Source organism: Nomascus leucogenys, chromosome 2 (assembly GCF_006542625.1).
Source record: "Nomascus leucogenys isolate Asia chromosome 2, Asia_NLE_v1, whole genome shotgun sequence".
NCBI lineage: Eukaryota > Metazoa > Chordata > Mammalia > Primates > Hylobatidae > Nomascus > Nomascus leucogenys.
This window is the reverse complement of record NC_044382.1, coordinates 53222846-53245691: the sequence shown is the minus strand read 5'-3', so window position 1 is coordinate 53245691 and position 22846 is coordinate 53222846. Positions and strand designations below refer to the sequence as shown.

The following is a 22846-nucleotide window of genomic DNA, read 5'->3' as shown; positions in this document are numbered from 1 at the left end:
GGGCAGAGATTGCAGGCTGATCAGTTTGTCTGAAGAGCCAAGATCAGCTAGCGTGACCTGTTGCCCAAGGCAGAGACAAGGCTGTGGGCTGGTCAGAAGCTGGTTACAATTCCTCCCACCCCAGTACTTGCTGGCAGGGATTAAGAGCAGATAAAAGTGTGCTCACACACTGTAGACACGGCTACCATGCCATCCACAGTGTTGCCATCACTCCTGCCCACAGCAGGAGCTGGCTGGAACATGAGGTGGATTCTGTGCTGGAGCCTCACCCTCTGCCTGATGGCGCAGACGGCCTTGGGTAAGACCCCCACCCCTTCCCGAGGGTGTCAGGCAAGACGGGCACAAGGGATGCAGGGACAGGCCCCAGTTCAACCTCTCCTGGGGACAGCAGGGCAGGAGCACTTAGACAAGGCCTGGGCAAATGGAGGGTAGGGTTTCAGGACACTAAACCATCTACCAGCTGGTAGTCTGGACAAGTCCTTTAGCCTCTCTGAACCTCAGGGCTTCTCTGCATTTCCTGCCTCCAGGCACCAGTGAAGGGGTCCAAGAACATGGCCACATCTTTCCTTCCTTCTCACCTTTTTCCTTCCTTCCATCCTTCTTTCCCTCTCCTAAGCAGGAGGCCTGTCTCTGCCCACTCTCTGCTACATGAACCTCTTTACCACCTTCAAATTTCTCCCTAATATCTTTCTTTTTAAAATGAGTACTACACTTTTTACTGTGAAAACGATCTAATACATTAACAAAAGTTTACTGAGGTATAAGATGTATACAGCAAGATGCACACATCTTCACTGTATAATTATATCTATTATATTAATTATATATATATATATATGATGACCATTATCCAGATCAAGATTTAGAACATTTCCAGTGGGTTAGGCATGGTAGCTCATGCCTGTAATTCCAGCACTTTGAGAGGCTGAGGTGGGAGGAGTACTTGAGCCCAGGAGTTTGAGACCAGCCTGGGCAAATAGTGAGACATAGCCTGGGTAAATAGACTCTGTCTCTATTTTTAAAAACCTTTTTTTAAAAAAGCTTTTTTAACTTACAGGGATACACCTGTAATCTCAGCACTTTGGGAGGCCGAAGCAGGCAGATCACCTGAGGTCAGGAGTTTGAGACCAGCGTAACCAACATGGAGAAACCCCGTCTCTACTAAAAATACAAAATTAGCCGGGCATGGTGGCACATGCCTGTAATCCCAGCTACTCAGGAGGCTGAGGCAGGAGAATCGCTTGAACCTGGGAGGCGGAGGTGGCAGTGAGCCGAGATCGTGCCATTGCACTCCAGCCTGGGCAACAAGAGCGAAACTCTATCTCAAAAAAAAAAAAAAAAAAAAACCATCTCCAGCATCCCATGTACTCCTTCTCAGTCAATACTCAAAGTTACCACTAGTCTGACCTCTATCATAAATAAATTTTGCCTGTATATACACATATCCATTTTTTTAAATTTGAAGGAAACTTTGCTTACTCCGCTTTTAACATTGTGGTGTATTTTCTTTTCATCCTTTTTTTTTTTTTTTTTTTTTTGAGACAGAGTCTCGCCCTGTCACCCAGGCTGGTGTGCAATGGTGCCATCTCCGCTCACTGCAACCTCCACCTCCCGGTTTCAAGCAATTTTCCCCACCTCAGCCTCCCAAGTAGCTGGGACTACAGATGTACACCACAAGCCCAGCTAATTTTTGTATTTTTTTAGTGGAGATGGGGTTTCGCCATGCTGGCCAGGCAGGTCTCAAAATCCTGACCTGAGATGATCCACCTGCCTCGGCCTCCCAAAGTGCTGGGACTACAGGCATGAGCCACCGTGCCCAGCCTCTTTTCACCTTTTCATTGTGTATTTATCTATAGCTGTACTATTAGAATGTACACAATTTTAAGCCAAATGTGGTGGCTTATGCCTATAATCCCAGCATTTTGGGAGTCTGAGGTGGGAGGATTGCTTAAGCTCAGGAGTTCAAGACCAGCCTGGGCAACATAACTAGAGCCCATCTGAACAAAAAATTTAAAAATTAGCCAAGCATGGTGTGGTGCATGCCTGCAGTCCCAACTACTCGAGAGGCTGAAGTGAGAGGCTCACTTGAGTTTGGGAGGTGGAGGCTGCAGTGAGCTATGATCATGCCACTGCCTTCCAGCCTGGGCAACAGAGGGAGACCTTGTCTCAAAAAAACAACAAAAAAAGGAAAGACAAGAAAAGAAAGAATGAATGAATAAACACAATTTTATACTCTGGGGTTTTTCTTTTTTTCTTTTCTTTTTTTTTTTTTTTTTGAGACGGAGTCTCGCTGTCGCCCAGGCTGGAGTGCAGTGGCGTGATCTCGGCTCACTGCAGGCTCCGCCCCCGGGGTTCACGCCATTCTCCTGCCTCAGCCTCCTGAGTAGCTGGGACTACAGGTGCCCGCCACCTTGCCCGGCTAATTTTTTGTATTTTTAGTAGAGACGGGGGTTTCACTGTGTTAGCCAGGATGGTCTTGATCTCCTGACCTCGTGATCCGCCCACCTCGGCCTCCCAAAGTGCTGGGATTACAGGCGTGAGCCACCGCGCCTGGCTCTTTTTTTTTTAATTTAAGTTATTATCAAAAGCAGTTTAAAGTTTGAGTCTATTGTTATATTGGCCTTGCTTGGTCCCCAGATATAAATGATGCTTCCAGTATTCACTATGGCATAGATAAATTTAGTTCAGAAAGGTCTTTGTTTTCATGTGTTTCTGACTATTTTCACAGGGGAGAGACCCAGAAGTGGAATTACTGAGTGAAGGCATATGAACTTTTCTTTTCTTTCTTTCTTTTTTTTTTTTTTGGTTGTTGTTTTGTTTTTGAGATGGAGTCTCACTCTGTCTCCCAGGCTGGAGCACAGTGATGTGATCCTGGCTCACTGAAACCTCCACCTCTTGGGTTCAAGCGATTCTCCTATCTCAGCCTCCCGAGTAGCTGGGATTATAGGCACGCACCACCACGCCCAGCTAATTTTTGTATTTTTAGTAGAGACAGGGTTTCACCATGTTGGCCAGGCTGGTCTCGAACTCCTGACCTCCAGTGATCCACCTGCCTTGACCTCCCAAAGTGCTGGGATTACAGGCTTGAGCCACCACACCGGCTGGCATGTGAACTTTTCATGGCTTTTTATACATTTTGCCAAATTATTTTCCCAAGGCATTGTATCAGTTTATCCTCCACCAACAGTGTATGTGAATGTCCTTTTCACTGTATCTTCACCAGAATTAGATGCCATCACTTTTAAATTTATTAGGTCTAAGTTGTAACTCCTGGTTTTAGTTAGCACTTTATGACCACCAGTAAGGTGGAATATTGTTTTCATAGGTGCTTACATGCTGCCTCTGGGTAGCAGAGCTGGGATGGGGACCACTCCATGGCAGCTCCTGCTCAGGGGTCTAGAGAACTCTGCTACATGGCTGGGTGCCCCTTGGAGGCTGGGGAGCCAACAGAAAAACATGGTTTAAGGCACTGCTCTGATGTAAGATACTTTTCTGTGTGACCTCGGCCAACTTATATAACCCCTTTGAGCTTCGGCTTCCGCATTTGTATAGTTTTATAACAATAACATTTGCCCTATAAGGTTTTCAGAAAAATGAGGTGAGGCTGGGCGCAGTGGCTCATGCATGCCTGTACTCCCAGCACCTTGGGAGGCCAGAGTGGGAGGGTCACTTGAGGCCAAGAGTTCAAGACCAGCCTGGGTAACAAAGTGAGACCCTGTCTCTACAAAAAATAAAAAGAAAAAAATGAGATCATTTAAGATGTTTGGCACAGTGCCAGGCTATAATGAAGGCCCAGTAAATGATAGCTATTGGCTATTCCACCAATAGCCAATAGTGGTGGACCCTGGATTCAGGGCCAATCCAGGTAATGGGTTAGACCTTGGCCTCCTGGCTGTGTCCTATGAGACCGCAGGCTGGTCACGGCCCCTCTCTGGGTCTTTAGGCCTCCCCCAGCTCCTCCCAAGGCCAGTGGGGAAGCCCATGTGAAAGAGCTTTGTAAACTGCAAAGGCTGCACAAACGGGAGATTTGAGCTGGCCCTTACCCCTGCTGGCCTGCCTCCATGCTTGAAGGGTCTCCATTGCAGTCACTTCTTTGTGCCCAGATATTGCTTATGTGAGACCTGTAGAGACCTGGGAGCGTGGGCAGAGAGGCATTTTTGGCCACCTGCAGCTGGGAGTGTGAAGGTGTGCTCTATTGCATCAATTCCAAATCCTATTCCAAAAACCATTTGCATCAAAATCTGGGGAGGCTTGCAACCCTGAGATTCTCATCAGAGAGTGTGGGGTGGGGCCAAGGAATACATATTTTTGCAATGATCCTCCAGGTGATTCTGATGCACAGCCAGGTTCACTAATTATTTGGATCAGGTCTGCTTTCTGTCACTTTACAGAATGAGCTCCATAGGACCGGAGCACAGAACAATTCAGTTTGGATTTTTGTTGTTTGTTGTTTGGTTTTTTGTTTGTTTGTTTTGAGATGGAGTCTTGTTCTGTTGCCCAGGCTGGAGTACAGAGTGATCTCTGCTCGTCGCAACCTCCTCCTCCCGGGTTCAAGAGATTCTCCTGTCCCAGCTTCCTGAGTAGCTGGGATTACAGGCTTGTGCCACTGTGCCTGGCTTATTATTATTATTATTATTATTATTATTATTTTAGTAGAGATGGGGTTTCACCATGTTGGCCAGACTGGTCTTGAACTCCTGACCTCAGGTGATCCACCCGCCTCGGCCTTCCAAAGTGCTGGGATTATAGGTGTGAGCCACCGCGCCCAGCCCAGTACAGTTTTGATAAAAGGAGGAGGGGGAAGAAATAGACAAGGGCACTTCAGGAAGGGACAGTGGATGTGAGGCTTCAACAACTCTTGGCAATAGGAGTGGGGCAGGATGACAGCCTGGAAGAGGAAGAAAAGAGTATCCACGGGAAGTTGGATTCAACTTGGCCTATTTCATATCTATGCCAAGAGCTGGCTATGGTGTAAGTTTGCTTGCACTGTGTATGTGTGCTTGTGTGTGTGCGTAATAAGTATGCGGTAGACAGATTTGTTGTCACCTATCTACAACTGCACTTGCATGCATATGTATGTATGTATATGGACATGCATTTTACTCTTCTGTTTCTGCATGTTTCTTGGAGTGTTTGTTTGTCTGTTTTAAGACGGAGTCTCGCTTTGTCACCCAGGCTGGAGTGCAGTGGCACAATCTCGGCTCACTGCAACCTCCGCCTCCCGGGTTCAAGCGATTCTCCTGCCTCAGCCTCCCGAGTAGCTGGGATTACAGGCGCCCGCCACCACGCCTGGCTAACTTTTGTATTTTTAGTAGAGACAGGGGTTTCACTATGTTGGCCAGGCTGGTCTCGAACTCCTGACCTCAAGTGATCTGCCCACCTCGGCCTCCCAAAGTGCTGGGATTATAGGCGTGAGCCACTGCGCCTGGCCTTTTTCTGCATGTTCCTTTGTAGATGAGCTGTGCTCACATGTACCTATATCATAAATTAGCATGTACATGTGAGTATTAGATGCGAGTATGCATATGAGTAAGAATGCATATATGCGTGTGTGATTTCTTCCCAGAAACATGCTGGGCTAATGTTAACAACAAGAACAGAGTTATAGGCCGGGCATGGTGGCTCATGCCTGTAATCCCAGCACTTTGGGAGGCCGAGGCAGGCGGATCACAAGTTCAGGAGATGAAGACCATTCTGGCTAACATGGTGAAACCCTGTCTCTACTAAAAATACAAAAAATTAGCCGGGCATGGTGGCGGGTGCCTGTAGTCCCAGCTACTCAGGAGGCTGAGGCAGGAGAATGGCATGAACCTGGGAGGTGGACCTTGCAGTGAGCTGAAATCGTGCCACTGCACTCCAACCTGGGCAACAGAGCAAGACGCCGTCTCAAAAAAAGGACAGAGGTGTAGCTATATTAATATCAGACAAACAGAAATCAAAATGAATAATGCATTTATTGCCATTAAATGACGCAGAGAAATAGCCCATATAATAGACATAAATTTTTATTTATTTATTTATTTTATTTATTTATTTATTTATTTTTGAGGCGGAGTCTCACTTTCTTGCCCAGGCTGGAGTGCAGTGGCGTGATCTCGGCTCACTGCAGCCTCCGCCTCCCAGGTTCAAGCAATTCTCCTGCCTCAGCCTCCTGAGTAGCTGGGATTACAGACAGGTGTGTGCCATCACGCCCAGCCAATTTTTGTATTTTTAGTAGAGACGGGGTTTCACCATTCCTGACCTCGTGATCCACCCGCCTTGGCCTCCTGAAGTGCTGGGATTACAGGCGTGAGCCAATGCGCCCAGCCGACATGAACTTTTATGTGCTTACCAACAGGGATTTGAAATGTTAAATGAGGTCGGGCACAGTGGCTCACGCCTGTAATCCCAGCACTTTGGAAGGCCAAGGCGGGCGGATCACGAGGTCAAGAGATCGAGACCATCCTGGCTAGTACGGTGAAACCCTGTCTCTACTAAAAATACAAAATCAGCGAGGCGTGGTGGTGCATGCCTATAATTCCAGCTACTCGGGAGGCTGAGGCAGGAGAATGGCTTGAACCCGGGAGGCGGAGGTTGCGGTGAGCCGAGATCGCGCCATTGCACTCCAGCCTGGGCAAAAACAGCGAAACTCTGTCTCAAAAAAAAAAAAAATTAGCCAGGCGTGGTGCTGTGTGCCTGTAGTCCCAGCTACTCAGGAGGCTGAAGCAGGAGAATCACTTGAACCTGGAAGGTGGAGGTTGCAGTGAGCCAAGATTGGGCTATTGCACTCCAGCCTGCGCGATAGAGCAAGACCCCGTCTAAAAAAATAAATAAATAAATAAATGAGGGCCGGGCGTGGTGGCTCACATCTGTAATCCTAGCACTTTGGGAGGCCGAGGCGGGCAGATCACGAGGTCAGGAGATCGAGACCATCCTGGCTAGCATGATGAAATACCGCCTCTACTAAAAATACAAAAAATCAGCTGGGTGTGGTGGTGGGCACCTGTGGTCCCAGCTGCTCTGGAGGTTGAGGCAGGAGAATGGCATGAACCTGGGAGGCGGAGCTTGCAGTGAGCCAAGATCGCGCCACTGCACTCCAGCCTGGGCGACAGAGCAAAACTCCATCTCAAAAAATAAATAAATAAATAAATATAAATAAATAAATAAACGAAACGTTAAAGGAGAGAAAAAATTCTGAGAGAAGCACAAGAAACAGTGGACAGACACACAATGGTTATGATCAATTGTTATGAAAAGCAGCCACTGCTTCCCATGACAGATGGGCCAGGGTCCCATTTGTGGCTGAGTGGCTGCGGAGGGGTGACCCTTTTCCCTTCTCTTCCCAGGTGCCTTGCACACCAAGAAGCCTCAAGTGGTCACCAAATATGGAACCCTGCAAGGAAAACAGATGCATGTGGAGAAGACACCCATCCAAGTCTTTTTAGGAGTCCCCTTCTCCAGACCTCCTCTAGGTGTCCTCAGGTTTGCACCTCCAGAACCCCCAAAGCCCTGGAAAGGAATCAGAGATGCTACCACCTACCCGCCTGCGTAAGAGTCAGAGCCCTGTCCACTGGGAGGGGGCAGTGGGCCTATGCCTGCATCTGGGTGGGGCTTTGCACAGCTCACCGAGAAGAACTCACTGTGTGATCACAGGCAGGCCTGGGGCCCATTCTGGGCCTCAGTTTTCAGACCCATATCATGAGCAAACTGGTCCCGATGGTGTTTAAGTCACTGACAATGCTGTTGTTGGTTTTTGTTTTTGTTTTTTTAGATGGAGTCTTGCTCTGTCGCCAGGCTGGAGTGCAGTGGCATGATCTCGGCTCACTGCAACCTCTGCCTCCTGGGTTCAAGCGAGTCTCCTGCCTCAGCCTCCGAGTACCTGGGACTACATGTGAGTGCCACCACGCACAGCTAATTTTTGTATTCTTAGTAGAGACAGGGTTTCATTACGTTGGCCAGGATGGTCTCGATCTCTTGACCTCGTGATCCACCTGCCTTGGCCTCCCAAAGTGCTGAGATTACAGGCATGAGCCACCGCGCCTAGCCTTGTTGTTGGTTTCTTAGAGGAGAGCTCCAGGCGAGGGGGAGGCTGTCACTGACCGTGCTCCAGCACCTGCTGGGGAGCTGCGTTTTCCTAAATGTGTCTGAGGGGCAGTGTTCACTCTCACATCACCCCCCTGACCCAGTCCTGAGCTCTTCCTTCTCTCTGGGGGCTGAGCCCTGAGTCACAGAAGCATAATTGGAACAATGACTGCCCTTTGAAGCACTGGGCTTGGCGATTTACCCAGAACAAGTGTATTTACTGTTTATTCAGACTATTGAGTAATCCACTGTCCAGAACATTCTGTGGCAATCATTAACAATGCTCAGCATCAGTTGGTTAAAGCACAGGGTTTAGAATAATGTCTGAGAACCTGGGTATCAGCTGATATAAAAAGATACAAAGACCACCCCAGGTGTCTAGCTGTTAAAAACAGGTTGTTGGCTGGGCACAGTGGCTCACACTTGTAATCCCAGAATTTTGGTAGGTCAAGGCAGGAGAACTGCTTGAACCCAGGAGTTCAAAACCAGCCTGGGCAGCATGGCAAGACCCCATATCTACAGAAAATTTTAAAAAATAGCTGGGGGTGGTGGTGAGCACCTGTGGTCCCAGTTACTCTAAAGACTGAGGTGGGAGGATCACTTGATCAAAGCCCAAGCGGTCACGGTTGTAGTAAGCCATGAGTGCACCACTGACTGCACTCTCCAGCCTGGGCCACAGAGTGAGACCCTGTCTCAAAAAAAAAAAAAAAAAAAAAGCAGGTTGTCCACTGTTAGAACACAACCAGCAGTTACTAAAATACCAGGGTGTTCATTGTCAGAATATTGGCTGTCACTGATAAGATCCCAGTTATCGGCCGGGCGCGGTGGCTCACGCCTGTAATCCCAGCACTTTGGGAGGCCAAGACGGGCAGATCACAAGGTCAGGAGATTGAGACCATCCTGGCTAACACGGTGAAACCCCGTCTCTACTAAAAACACAAAAAAATTAGCCAGGCGTGGTGGCGGGTGCCTGTAGTCCCGGCTACTCTGGAGGCTGAGGGAGGAGAATGGTGTGAACCCGGGAGGCGGAGCTTGCAGTGAGCCGAGATCGCGCCACTGCACTCCAGCCTGGGCGACAGAGCGAGACTCCGTCTCAAAAAAAAAAAAAAAAAAAAAAGATCCCAGTTATCCTGAACATTCTGTGACTTATTTAGAATCCCAAAGATCAGGTGACAGAACATGGGATGGCCACTGTTAGAACCCTGGAGATCAGAGATTTAGAGGTTAGGGTGTTCACTGTATAGAAGTCTGGGCATCAGTTGTCAGAAACTGACCATGAGCTATCAGAACAATGGCTGTTTGGAAACGGAGTGTCAAGTGTAAGAATCTGTGGATTGCTCAGAATAGCCCATGGGGTGGTGGTTGGGGTGGGCAGCGGGAGAGGAGGATGTGTCAAAGATAATAGTTTCTGCCTGGGTAGTTACAGGAGAGGTGGAAGGAAGGTATCAGACTCCAAATTTATTTTGAAAGTAAAATTGACAGGATTTGCTGGAGAACTGGATATAAGCCACAAGGAAAGAAGAGGAATCACTGCTAATGACTAGTTTTTGGCCACAGCAGACAAGGAAATAGGGGTACCATTTATCAAAATGAGGAAAACTGGAGCAAGAGCAAGTTTGGGCAAAATAGGAATTCATTTTGAGCCAGGAGCAGTGGCTCATGCCTGTAATCCCAGCACTTTGGGAGGCCAAGGCAGGAAAATCACTTGAGTTCAAGAGTTTGAGACCAGCTTGAGCAACGTAGTGAGACCCTGTCTCTACAAGAAATTTAAAAAATTAGCTGGGCGCAGTGCCGTGGTCCTAGCTACTTGGGCGGCTGTGGTAAGAGGATCGCTTGGGCTTGGGAGGTTGAGGCTGCAGTGAGCTGTGATCATGCCACTCACACTTAGCCTGAGAGACAGAGTGAGACCCTATCTAACACACACGCACACACATACACACAGACAGAGTTCCTTTTGGGGCCTGTTAAATTTGACGTGCTGACAGATGTTCCATGTGGAGGGGCGGTAAGGTGGCTGGAGAGAGGAGACAGAAGGCAAACTGATCATCAGCACATCAGTGGTGTGAAGCCCCTGCGCCTGGATAATGGGAGAAAGGATGGTCAGAAAAAAAACAACAACTGAGGGTTGAGGACTGGGCACTCTCATGCTTAGGACTGGAGAGAAGGAGGAACCACCAATGAGGTGGCAGGAAAATCAGGAGTGCGGGGTGTTACAGAAGCCCAGAGAAGGAAAGCTGTTCGAGAAAGATAATCTGGCCGGGCGCGGTGGCTCTCACCTGTAATCCCAACACCTTGGGAGGCTGAGGTGGGAGGATCCCTTGAGGCTAGGAGTTCCAGACCAACCTGGGCAACATAGTGAGACCCTGTCTCTACAAAAAATTTAAAAATTATCCAGTGTGATGGTGCGTGCTTGTAGTCCTAGATACTTGGGAGGTTAAGGATCACTTGAGCCCAGGAGGTCAAGGCTGCAGTGAACTATGATCATATCACTGCATTGCTGCCTGGGTGACCCTGTCTCTAAAGAAAGAGAGGAGGCCAGGTACGGTGGCTCACACCTGTAATCCCAGCACTTTGGGAGGACGAGGCAGATGGATCATGAGGTCAGGAGTTCGAGACCAGCCTGACCAACATAGCGAAACCCTGTCTCTTCTAAAAATACAAAAATTAGCTAGGTGTTGTGGCATGTGCCTGTAATCCCAGCCACTCAGGAGGCTGAGGTAGTGAGCTGATATCTCCCACCTGAACCCAGGAGGTGGAGGTTGTAGTGAGCCAAGATCGTGCCACTGCACTCCAGCCTGGCTGACAGAGCGAGACTCTGTCTCAAACAAAAAGAAAGAGAGAAGGAGACGGAGCAAAGGGGAATATAATGTGGTCAACCATGTTGAGGGCTGTCAGGGCAAGTAAGATAATGACAGAGATTTAGCAAGATGGATGTCACTGGTGACCATGGCAGGATGGCTCTGGTGGTGGGATGGGCACAGAAGCCTTGGCTGTTCATAATCCCAGTTCCCGGCTATCAGAGCCCTGGCTTTCCTGGTGAGATGCTAGACGTGGCTTACTAGACAGCATTCTAATACCACATTAGCTGCTGCCAGAGGAGTGTTGGAATGCTGTAGGGAAGGACTGGTGAAAGGGAGCAGGTGATGCTCTGGGAACAGGCTAGGCTAGGACAAGAGCAGAAGGGAGCAGAGGAACAGGCGAGGCAAACAGGATGTCCTGCGCCCAGTCACATGGTCCAGGCCCAGCTGTTATGAGAATAGCCACCTAGGGGTTGGGCCAGCAGGGAGAAAAGGTGAGATGGCTGGAGAGCTCATGCTACAAAAATACCCCAAATATCCACACAGTATAAGGCATTGGGCTGGGTGCCAGTACTCAGATGAATCTACCTCCATTCCTGCCCTTGGGAAGTGCATGGTCACTTGGGGAGAAAAACAGCCAACTGAAATAACTCCAACCAGGACATGGTCAACAGCGGACAGGAGGCCAGGCATGGTGGCTCATGCCTATAATCCCAGCACTTTGGGAGGCCGAGGTGGGCAGATCACTTAAGGCCAGGAGGTCGAGACCAGCCTGGCCAACATGGTGAAACCCCGACTCTACTAAAAATACAAAAATTAGCTGGGCGTGATGGCGCGTGCCTGTAGTCCCAGCTACTAGGGAGATTGAGGTAGGAGAATTGCTTGAACCTAGAGGCAGAGGTAGCAGTGAGCCAAGATTGTGCCACTGCACTCCAGCCTGGGCAACAGAGCAAGACTCTGTCTCAAAAAAAAAGTAGACAGGATATCAGGAGGCACAGAAGTGGAAGTAACCAGGAGAGGAGACACCACTTGAGCTGGGCCTTAAACAGGAATAGGAGTTTGCTGGGCAGGGCAGAAGACATTTGCTTGAGAGGACTGAGGCCCAGGGGCTTGGAGGTGGGAGGCAAGGGGCCACATGTATCTACAGCAAAGGGTGACTGCGACAGAGATGACTGGATGGAAAGGAGGGCCTGGGTACTCTGGGTATCTGAACTTTATCCTGAGGGCAGTGGAGAGCCAGGGAAGATTTTTGTTGATTTGTTTGTTTGTTTTTATTGATATATCATAGTTGTACATATTAGGGAAGATATGAAGAAGAGGAGTGACATAGTCCGCCAGAGTGTGGCCGAGGAATAGGAGGAGTGGGAAGAGGCTGGGGTACTGTCCAGACCAGAGACGGTGATGGCCTTGATATCTCGCCAGAGATGGGGATGGAGGGGAGGGACCATATTCCAGAGCTGTTTGGGAGGCAGAAGGGAGACTGAGGGGAGGGTGGGGCATGAAAGACAGGGAGGTGCCCAGGGCAGGCTGGTTCCTGCCTTGACAGCACCAACAGGAGCAGGAATCTCTCCACGGACTGAGGCGCCGGGCAGGGAGGGGATGGTTCTTGAGAGGCCAACCTGCCTCCCAGTCCTGGGCCCTAGGGCTGGCGGAGGCCCCCTGGACACGGACACGCACGCACATGCGCACGCACATGCACGCGCACAGACGCTGCCTGGATTTTGCTTTGGGTTCTGTCCTCTCGCTGCGGACCCTGGATTGAAACGATCTCCCCGCGGCCGCCGCCGCTACCTGGTGCCCGCAGGTGCCTGCAGGAGTCCTGGGGCCAGCTGGCCTCCACGTACGTCAGCACGCGGGAACGGTGCAAGTGGCTGCGCTTCAGCAAGGACTGTCTGTACCTGAACGTGTACGCGCCGGCGCGCGCGCCCGGGGATCCCCAGCTGCCGGTGAGTGCCAGGCCTCCCGCGCCCGCGGTCCCACCGCCGCCCACTGCTCAGGCCCCGGCCTTCCTCGTCCAGGTGATGGTCTGGTTCCCGGGAGGCGCCTTCATCGTGGGCGCTGCTTCTTCGTACGAGGGCTCTGACTTGGCTGCCCGCGAGAAAGTGGTGCTGGTGTTTCTGCGGCACAGGCTTGGCATCTTCGGCTTCCTGAGGTGGCGGGGCCGGGACCCTCTGGGACCGCAGCTCTGGCCGGAGCGGCGGGGACTGGGTGGGAAGGGAGGGGCGGGGCCTGGGGGGATGGGGGCTGGGGCCGCTAGGCGGGGGCGGGGCCTGGCGCTCGGTGGAAGGGGCGGGCGCTCCATACCGTCTGGATGGGGCGAGCTAACTCCAAGAAAGGGGGTGTGGTCGCAGGACTGGGTCTTAGAGGGGCAAGGCTGGGCTGGGTGGAGGAAGCCCAGGAGGGCAGCCCAACGCGCCCCGACTGTCGAGGCCAGGGACCCTGACAGTGAACCCCACACGCCCAGCACGGACGACAGCCACGCGCGCGGGAACTGGGGGCTGCTGGACCAGATGGCGGCTCTGCGCTGGGTGCAGGAGAACATCGCAGCCTTCGGGGGAGACCCAGGAAATGTGACCCTGTTCGGCCAGTCGGCGGGGGCCATGAGCATCTCAGGACTGGTGAGAGCAATGTCCAGACGGACCCAGCACAGACTTAGGCTCCTGCGTTCCCACAAATGTATCCTCCACTGCACAGGCCATGTGCAGATTTGCGTGTACATGAACGTGCCTGCCACAAAAATGCCCTCGCCCCTGCCAAGGTACCGCCCCTCACAGCCAAGGATGTCTCCTCTGTTGAGGGATAGCACTGATGAGAAAACTGAAGGGTAGTGCTGAGGCTTGGGGTAATCAGTGAATCCAGGTGCTACCCAGCACCTCCTGCCTCTCCACATTCCCTCAGAACTCTATCCCCTGAACAGAGCCCACCATCTGCCCCCTGGACAAGGCTAGGACCTCACACCAGGCCTGTGAGCCAGAGGCATGAGTTGGCGGGCTTTGCCCCTGACTCCTGTGTGACTGCTGACCTGGGATGTGCCTGGAATGTGGGTGTAATGTAAGGTGCCCTGTGAGGGGCATATGGCTGGGAAGTGAACACATCACACAGGACCCTGCTTGCCACAGTCATAATAACACTCAATAGCTGAGCACTTCCTGTGTGCCAGGCATTCTTCTAAGCACCTTATGTGTCGTCATCCATGTAATTCCTTCAATAGTCCAAAAAGAAAAGTACTGTTGTCCCCATTTTACAGATAAAGAAACGAAGGCCCAGAGAATTAAGCAACTTTATCCAAAATTCACTAAAAAGCAGGGGAAAAAAAATTTTTTTTGAGACAGAGTTTCGCTCTTGTTGCCCAGGCTGGAGTGCAATGGCGCGATCTCAGCTCACCATTACCTCCGCCTCCCGGGTTCAAGCGATTCTCCAAAGCAGGGAAAGATTTTAAGCAGCAAAGTGACACGATCAGATGTGCATTTAGAGAGATGGCTCAGCCTGCTGCATGGGACTGAGTTGGCAAGAAACAGGAGCAGAGACTCGGAGAGCTACTGGGAGGGGCAGGGATGGGGATAGGATATATCCTAGGAGAGATCATGGGAGCTGGCTGTAAAGCAGGGGCAGGAAAGATGGAGAGCAGAGGATGGCTCAGCGTGATCCAGGAGGGCAAGTGGGCAGGACTCGGGCAGCTGGCGTGTGGTAATTAGCAAAGATAGGGAAAGCCCTGGGGCTGGGGGATGGTATGGGATAAGGAATGCCACCCAGACAGGGATTGGCTGGAGCAGGTTTGGGGCACATGAAGTCTGAGGTATTCAAGGGACAGGATGGGAGGCCCTAGATGTACTTGTTCCCCAAACTTGGGCAGTGGAGAGAGCCTAACAGCTGTCAGCACAGGTAACAACCTGGGGAAACCATGAGGTCCCTTCCACCTACCCCTCATTTCTAGCCCCAAAGCAGAGACCCCTTTTCCACACCAGCAGATTCCCTCCCACAATCTCACATCCCCTCTGGAACCCGCTGGGGCCCACTGTACAGACCAGAGGCAGGAAGACCACTGGCTTTAGGTCTCGGACATCACCCCAGAACTTCTGACTCCCTCCCAGCTACTTGCCCTTCCTGGCTTCACTCAGGCTGCCTGCCCATGGCCAGACAGAAGCCCAGAACAGCCCAGGTGTCCCTACTTGGGCATCTCATGGGTGTCTTCCTCCCTGTTCTTGCAGATGATGTCACCCCTTGCCTCGGGTCTCTTCCATCGGGCCATTTCCCAGAGTGGCACCGTGTTACTCAGACTTTTTTCATCACTCGTAACCCACTAAAAGTGGCCAAGGTGGGTGCCTCTCCTTCCCCAGGGCTCAGCAAGGAGGGGCAGGATGGAAGCACCCCTGAGCATCCCTTCTTCTCTCTATAGAAGGTTGCCCACCTGGCTGGATGCAACCACAACAGCACACAGATCCTGGTAAACTGCCTGAGGGCACTATCAGGGGCCAAGGTGATGCGTGTGTCCAACAAGATGGTAGGTAGAACATTCCAGCTGCCTGACCTGGCTGCCTGAAGGCCATCCTCCTATCCTGGTACCCAGCCACCCTCAACTACTTCCCCAGGGACCCTGTCTCAAGAGCACATGGGAGAGACTTCCTTTAACTCTGATCCCTTCCTCTCCCCCACAGAGATTCCTCCAACTGAACTTCCAGAGAGACTCTGAAGAGGTAATCAGGCCACATTCTGCAATTTGAGTATTTATTTAACACCTACTTTGCCAGATACTTGGGATACTTAGGGAATTGTTCAGGCCAAGATCCCTTCCCTAGTGGAGCTGATGTTCCAGTGGGGAAGGAGAATAAACACTATAAATAAATATATTGTCCACCACCTTAGAAGGTGATAAGTGAATAGCAAGGAATGGAGAGGGTAAAGGGGTTGGACATGTTGGGAGGTGTGGACTTTTAAATAGGATGGCTAGGATAGGACTCAGTGAAGTGAAATTTAGCAAAGATTTTCAAGAGGTGAAGGAGTGAGCTATACAGATACCCGCGGCCATCCCAATTCCATGTAACTTGGTCCTGCCTAGCCTGCTCCCCTCCAACACCCATCCTCCTGGGGCTCACCATGCCAGCCCCAGCCTTTTCCCAATCAAAGAGCCTAGGCTAGAGCAGCCTCTGAAGGGGCACCCAAGGTCGCAGGGACCCTGGGAGGATACTTGAGGAGACTGGCTGGAAATGTCCTTTGCCTTGTAGATTATCTGGTCCATGAGCCCTGTGGTGGATGGTGTGGTGATCCCAGATGACCCTTTGGTGCTCCTGACCCAGGGGCAGGTTTCATCTGTGCCCTACCTTCTAGGTGTCAACAACCTGGAGTTCAATTGGCTCTTGCCTTATGTAAGTGAATAGAAGTTCAACTGGCTCTTGCCTTACGTAAGTGAGTACCACAGTGGAGGCAGGGAAGGATGCCTCTTGGACGGTGCTGGGCACCAGGTCAGATGCCAGTAGCCCCTCCGTGGATGCCCTATGTTTGGGAGCCTCCTGTAGTCCCTGTACAGTGAAAACTGGCCATGAATGATGGAGGGGAAGAAGGGAGAAGTATGGCCTGTTGGAGATTTGAGGGCCACAAATTCTCAGATCGTAGTTTAGATAGGTTATGATGTTCATTCCCAAGCCTCTAGGCAACTGCAAATCCTGAAGCCCTCCCTTGCTCCTGGGTCAGGGTAGATGCCCCAACTCAAGATAGACCCCCGCTCAGTACCACTTCAGCTCTGGCCCAGGTGGTAGTGATGAGCAGAATGGGAGCAGGGGGGCAAGAGAGAGTCACGGGCCCTTCCTGGGCTGTGTGCTGTGTCTGATAACTCATCATTAGATGGGCAAGACCCTTGGGGCCTTTGTGGCTCTGGCCAGAATCTCTCCTAATGCTCAGGCCTGACCCACACTGGGGTCCTTGTCTTGTGAACAGATCATGAAGTTCCCGCTAAACTGGCAGGCGATGAGAAAGGAAACCATCACTAAGATGCTCTGAAGTACCCGCACCCTGTTGGTGAGGGACCCAGCTGGCAGGGGTGCTCAGTTCGGACAGGGCTGACCCCCCCGTTTTTTTTAACCTAGTAGCTGCTCTTTGCAAAGGGGCTCCCAGCCAGGGTAAGGATCTTTCTTGGAGGGTCTGGGGTCTGGTGTGGGATCAGATGACTGCTTATAGGTAAGGTGCTCAGGGTCATAGGGGCAGTTACGCAGCAAAATCAGGAGTTACAATCAGCAGAGACAGAAACTTTCCCAGGAAGCTCCCTTTTTCCCCCTCCCAGGCCAAAATCTCCTGGCGGGGGCGGGGGGGCTGAGCATGGATCCAAGTCACTGGTGGGCCCACCTCTGGCCCAGCTGGCACCCAGACCTCAGGTAAGTGTGGCCTCCCCACCCAGAATATCACCAAGGAGCAGGTACCACTTGTGGTGGAGGAATGCCTGGACAATGTCAATGAGCATGACTGGAAGATGCTACGAAACCGTATGATGGACATAGTTCAAGATGCCACTTTCGTGTACGCCACGCTGCAGACTGCTCACTACCACCGAGGTATGCGGGGTCCCCAAGAGTGGCCACACTGGCCCCGTCCACTCTCCAGGTGTGCTGTTTACCAACTGGGCTTATCGACTGCTCCCCTACCCTCTCTGTACTTCTGGGCTAGTATAGGATTCTAAGATGCCACAGAGGAGGCAGCATGCTATCAACTATAAGAGGGGAAGGGGCCAGGCGCAGTGGCTCATGCCTGTAATCCCAGCACTTTGGGAAGCCGAAGCAGGCAGATCATTTGAGGCCAGGAGTTCTAGACCAGCCTCACCAACATGGTGAAAACCCATCTCTACTAAAAATACAAAAAAATTAGCCGGGTGTAGTGGCGCATGACTGTAGTCCCAGCTACTCAGTACGCTGAGGCGGGAGAATTGCTTGAACCCGGGAGGGGGAGGTTGCAGTGAGCCGACATCACACCACTGCACTCCAGCCTGGGCAACAGAGCGAGACTCTGTCTAAAAAAAAAAAAAAAAAAAAAAGTATAAGAGAGGAACTGTTCTTCCTTAGGAACAAGGGCAGGACCTCAAACAGTCCAGAGGAGAAGCCTGGGGTGGTCAGGGAAGGCTTCCTGGCTGAGAGGACAGGCTTAGGGGCACTTTGAAAGTTCAGGCTGACTGGGGCTAGGGGAACATGTAGGTAACAGGTTAAAGGGTGGGCTGGAAAATGCAGACACCAAAGACCCTTCAATATGAGGCCAAGAAAGGAAGGTTCAGAACAGGGAAAAGGAAGGCTTCCATGATCCTGGCCACAATCCTGTGAATTAGGTTTCAGTATTCTCAGTCTGAAGATAAAGAATTATTGATAGAATTCAGAAAGGTAGAGCAACTTGCTTTAGGTCACACAGCGAATGAGTAGTGCAGACAGGATTCAAGTCTGCCCCCTTGATTCTGAAGCCAAAGCTCTTTTTCCTGCTTGATGCAGGTGAGTGGGAGGTATGGGGTGGATGAGAAGCCTAGGTGGAGGCTTTTCCTGCATCCCTCCTCAGTTTCCCTATTCACAGATGCCAGCCTTCCTGTCTACCTGTATGAATTTGAGCACCACGCTCATGGAATAATCGTCAAACCCCGCACTGATGGGGCAGACCATGGGGATGAGATGTACTTCCTCTCTGGGGGCCCCTTCGCCACAGGTGCAAAGACCCCACCTGATACCCCTACTGGGTGTCCAGTCTCCCACCTCTGGATGCAGACCCACCCCTCCATCGGCTGGCCACAGGGAGCTCACCAGTTCCTAATCTGTGATGCTCTCCCAAATGAAAGTCTTCTGCTCCGGAAGCAGCAGAAGCAGCAGGAGTAGGGTGGGAGGTCAGCGTCCCCTGCTCTGTCCGAAATCCCACATCCCATTCTGCCCCCAGGCCTTTCCACGGGTAAGGAGAAGGCACTTAGCCTCTGGATGATGAAATACTGGGCCAACTTTGCCTGCACAGGGTGAGTCTGCCCCCCAGCACATCTGGGCATTCTACCTGCCCAGTGCTGGACCCGATGGCCAGCTGCTTCAGATATTTGCCCCAGCATGTCCTACAGGAACTGCCCAGTCGGCCCAACCAGAGTGCCCCTTCTTCCTCAGCTTTCCCCAGTCACCAGATCCTAAATGTCTCTAGAATGTGTCCTTCTTGATCCATGACCCACACTCTTCATTCACTCAAGCATTCTACAGTCATTCACCACTGCACTCTTTTGGGCCCAGCCCCAGTACTGGGAGCTAGAATTCAAGGATGTTGCAGACATGAGCCCCATCCTCCAGCAGCTCACCACATAAAATCAGGAAATTACAATCTGGTATGCTGAGAGCTGTACTGGGGGAGCACAAGGCACTTTGAGAGCATAGAGGAGGTGTCTGGCCCAGCCTGGGGGGCAGGCGACATGTAAAGAGAGCTTTGGCCAGCCTTGTGACTATTTTCTTAAAGTCTCACTCTGTCACCCAGACTGGAGTGCAGTGGCGCAATCCCAGCTCACTGCGATCTCTGCCTCCCAGGTTCAAGCGATTCTCCTGCCTCGGCCTCCCGAGGAGCTGGGATTACAGGCCACCACGCCTGGCTAATTTTTGTATTTTTGTAGAGATGGGGTTTCACGTTGGCCAGGCTGGTCTTGAATTCCTGACCTCAAGCAATCCACCCACCTCGGCCTCCCAAAAGTGCTGGGATTACAGGCATGAGCCACTGTGCCCGGCCTCTCTCCTTTAATTCATCCTCCTTATGACACTCAAAGTGTCTTTCTTTTTCTTTTTTTTAAATTTTTTTGAGACAGGGTCTCACTCTGCTGTCCAGGCTAGAGTGTAGTGGTGCAGTCACAGCTCACTGCAGCCTTGACCTTCCAGACTCAAGCAATCCTCCCACTTCAGCCTCCCAAGTAGCTGGGACTACAGGCACACACCACCATGCCCGGCTAATTTTTTTTTTTTTTTTTTTTTTTTTTGAGATGGAGTCTCGCTCTGTCACCCAGGCTGGAGGGCAGTGGTGCAATCTCAGCTCACTGCAAACTCTGCTTCCTGGGTTTATGCCATTCTCCTGCCTCAGCCTCCTGAGTAGCTGGGACTACAGACGCCTGCCACCATGCTTGGCTAATTTTTTTGTATCTTTAGTAGAGACGAGGTTTCTCCATGTTAGCCAGGATGGTCTCGATCTCCTGACCTTGTGATCTGCCCGCCTCAGCCTCCCAAAGTGCTGGGATTACAGGTGTGAGCCACCATACCTGGCCTAATTTTTCTATTTTTTGTAGAGATGAGGTCTTGCTATTTTGCCCAGACTGGTCTCCAACTCCCGGGCTCAAGCCATTTTCTCACCTATGCCTCCCAAAGTGTTGGTCTTACAGGCGTTAGCCACCATACCCAGCCCAAGGGGTCTTTCTGAAATAACATCTGACCAAGTCACTCTCCTGTTTAAAACTCTTCATGGCTTCTCTCTGCCTCCAGGATAAAGTCCCAGCCCCTCAACCTTGCGTGAAAGGCCTTTCAAAATCTTTCCTATGTCATCTCCTTTCCACTTCGATCCCTTTTACATACACTCTGGTTTTTTTGTTTTCGTTTTTGTTTTTGAGACGGAGTCTCACTCTGTCACCCAGGCTGGAGTGCAGTGGCGCAATCTCGGCTCACTGCAATCTCCGCCTCCCAGGTTCACGCCATTCTCCTGCCTCAGCCTCCCGAGTAGCTGGGACTACAGGCACCCGCCACCTTGCCCGGCTTTTTTTTTTGTATATTTAGTAGGGACAGGGTTTCACCGTGTTAGGCAGGATGGTCTTGATCTCCTGACCTCGTGATCCGCCCGCCTCGGCCTCCCAAAGTGCTGGGATTACAGGCCTGAGCCACCACGCCTGGCCACACACACACTCTGTTTTTACCTAACTCTTGACTTGTGCTTCCTCCAAAAGCCTAGGTCTTTTATATCACTCAACCTGGCACATACTGTTTGCTCTGCCTGGAAAGCCCACCCCAATACACACTTTCCTACTCTTTACTCTTTTTTTTTTTTTTTTTTTTTTTTGAGGCGGAGTCTTGCTCTTTCACCCAGGCTGGAGTGCAGTGGCGTGATCTCGGCTCACTGCAGGCTCCGCCCCCCAGGGTTCACGCCATTCTCCTGCCTCAGCCTCCCTTGTAGCTGGGACTACAGGCGCCTGCCACCTCGCCCAGCTAATTTTTTGTATTTTTAGTAGAGACGGGGTTTCACCGTGTTAGCCAGGATGGTCTCGATCTCCTGACCTCGTGATCCGCCCGCCTCAGCCTCCCAAAGTGCTGGGATTACAGGCGTGAGCCACCGCGCCCAGCCGCACTTTCCTACTCTTTCTTAAAGTTCTAAGTATCATCTCCGTAAAGCCCTCTGGAACCCCAATTCCCAAGGGCAAATTAAATGAGGGAAGGGTGAAAGAAAGAAGAAGGATGAAAAGGAACACAGGTAATCCTCTCTTTTTTATTTCTGGGCAGAAACCCCAATGATGGGAATCTGCCCTACTGGCCACGCTACGACAAGGATGAAAAGTACAGGCCGGGCGCGGTGGCTCACGCTTGTAATCCCAGCACTTTGGGAGGCCGAGGCGGGCGGATCACGAGGTCAGGAGATCGAGACCACCATGAAACCCCGTCTCTACTAAAAATACAAAAAAATTAGCCGGGCGTGGTGGTGGGCGCCTGTAGTCCCAGCTACTCGGAGAGGCTGAGGCAGGAGAATGGCGTGAACCCAGGAGGCGGAGCTTGCAGTGAGCCGAGATCGCGCCACTGCACTCCAGCCTGGGCAACAGAGCGAGACTCCGTCTCAAAAACAAATAAATAAATAAAAGTACCTGCAGCTAGATTTTACTACGAGAGTGGGCACGAAGCTCAAGAAGAAGAAGATAGCTTTTTGGATGAGCCTGTACCAGTCTCAAAGACCTGAGAAGCAGAAGCAATTCTAAAGGTGGCTATGCAGGAAGGAGCCAAAGAGGGGTTTGCCCCACCACCCAGGCCCTGGGGAGACTAGCCATGGACATACCTGGGGACAGGAGTTCTACCCACCCCAATTTAGAACTGCAGGAGCTCCCTGCTGCCTCCAGGCCAAAGCTAGAGCTTTTGCCTGTTGTGTGGGACCTGCACCGCCCTCTCCAGCCTGACATCCCATGATGTCCCCCTACTTCACTGTTGACATCCAGTTAGGCCAGGCCCTGTCAACACCACACTGTGCCCAGCTCTCCAGCCTCAGGACAACCTCTTTTTTTCCCTTCTTCAAATCCTCCCACCCTTCAATGTCTCCTTGTGGCTCCTTCTTATGGGAGGTCGACCCAGACTGCCACTGCCCCTGTCACTGCACCCAGCTTGGCATTTACCATCCATCCTGCTCAACCTTGTCCCTGTCTGTTCACATTGGCCTGGAGACCTAGGGCAGGTTGTGACATGGAGCAAACTTTTGGTAGTTTGGGATCTTCTCTCCCACCCACACTTATCTCCCCCAGGGCCACTCCAAAGTCTATACACAGGGGTGGTCTCTTCAATAAAGAAGTCTTGATTAGACCTGAATTTCTCCACCTATAAAATGGGTGCGTGAAGTGAATGGTGTCTCAATTTGAGCCCTGAGAGAAAGGAAGTGTTGCTTCCTGTTCCTTAGTGGGTTGTGCCTGGATGCTACACTCAGTCAAAGGATGCTACTGCAAAGTTGCCTGGGGTACAAAACACTTGCCTTTTGCCTTCATGGTCTCAAGTGCACCCCTCAGGACAGCAGGACAGTCACACTCCACGCTCACTTGTCCATCAGTTTAGGTCTTAGTGCCACCTCCAGATTCGTCTAGCCTCTCCTGCAGCCCGTGTGCATCCCAGCCTGTCCCACAGTTTTGTTCCGTTGTTTGGTGGGTCTTTTTTTTTTTTTTTTTTTTGAGACAGAGTTTTGCTCTTGTCGCCCAGGCTGGAGTGCAATGACGAAATCTCGGCTCACTGCAGCCTCAGCCTCCCGAGTTCAAGCGATTCTCCTGCCTCAGCCTCCCAAGTAGC

The 22846-nt window shown here is 51.4% G+C and overlaps 1 protein-coding gene across 1 annotated transcript; it reads left to right on the top strand.

The window, feature by feature from the left end:
• The first annotated feature begins 240 nt into the window (after window positions 1–240).
• On the top strand, window positions 241–22395 carry CES4A (carboxylesterase 4A). The gene is given in 16 exon segments (XM_004087306.3): window positions 241–298; window positions 7326–7527; window positions 12664–12805; window positions 12878–13011; window positions 13324–13477; window positions 15068–15139; window positions 15142–15174; window positions 15256–15360; window positions 15515–15553; window positions 16082–16222; window positions 16791–16871; window positions 17248–17401; window positions 18399–18527; window positions 18753–18825; window positions 21314–21383; window positions 21667–22395. Coding segments are annotated over 16 exon segments (1701 nt in total). The 3' UTR covers window positions 21781–22395.
• Window positions 22396–22846: the final 451 nt, after the last annotated feature.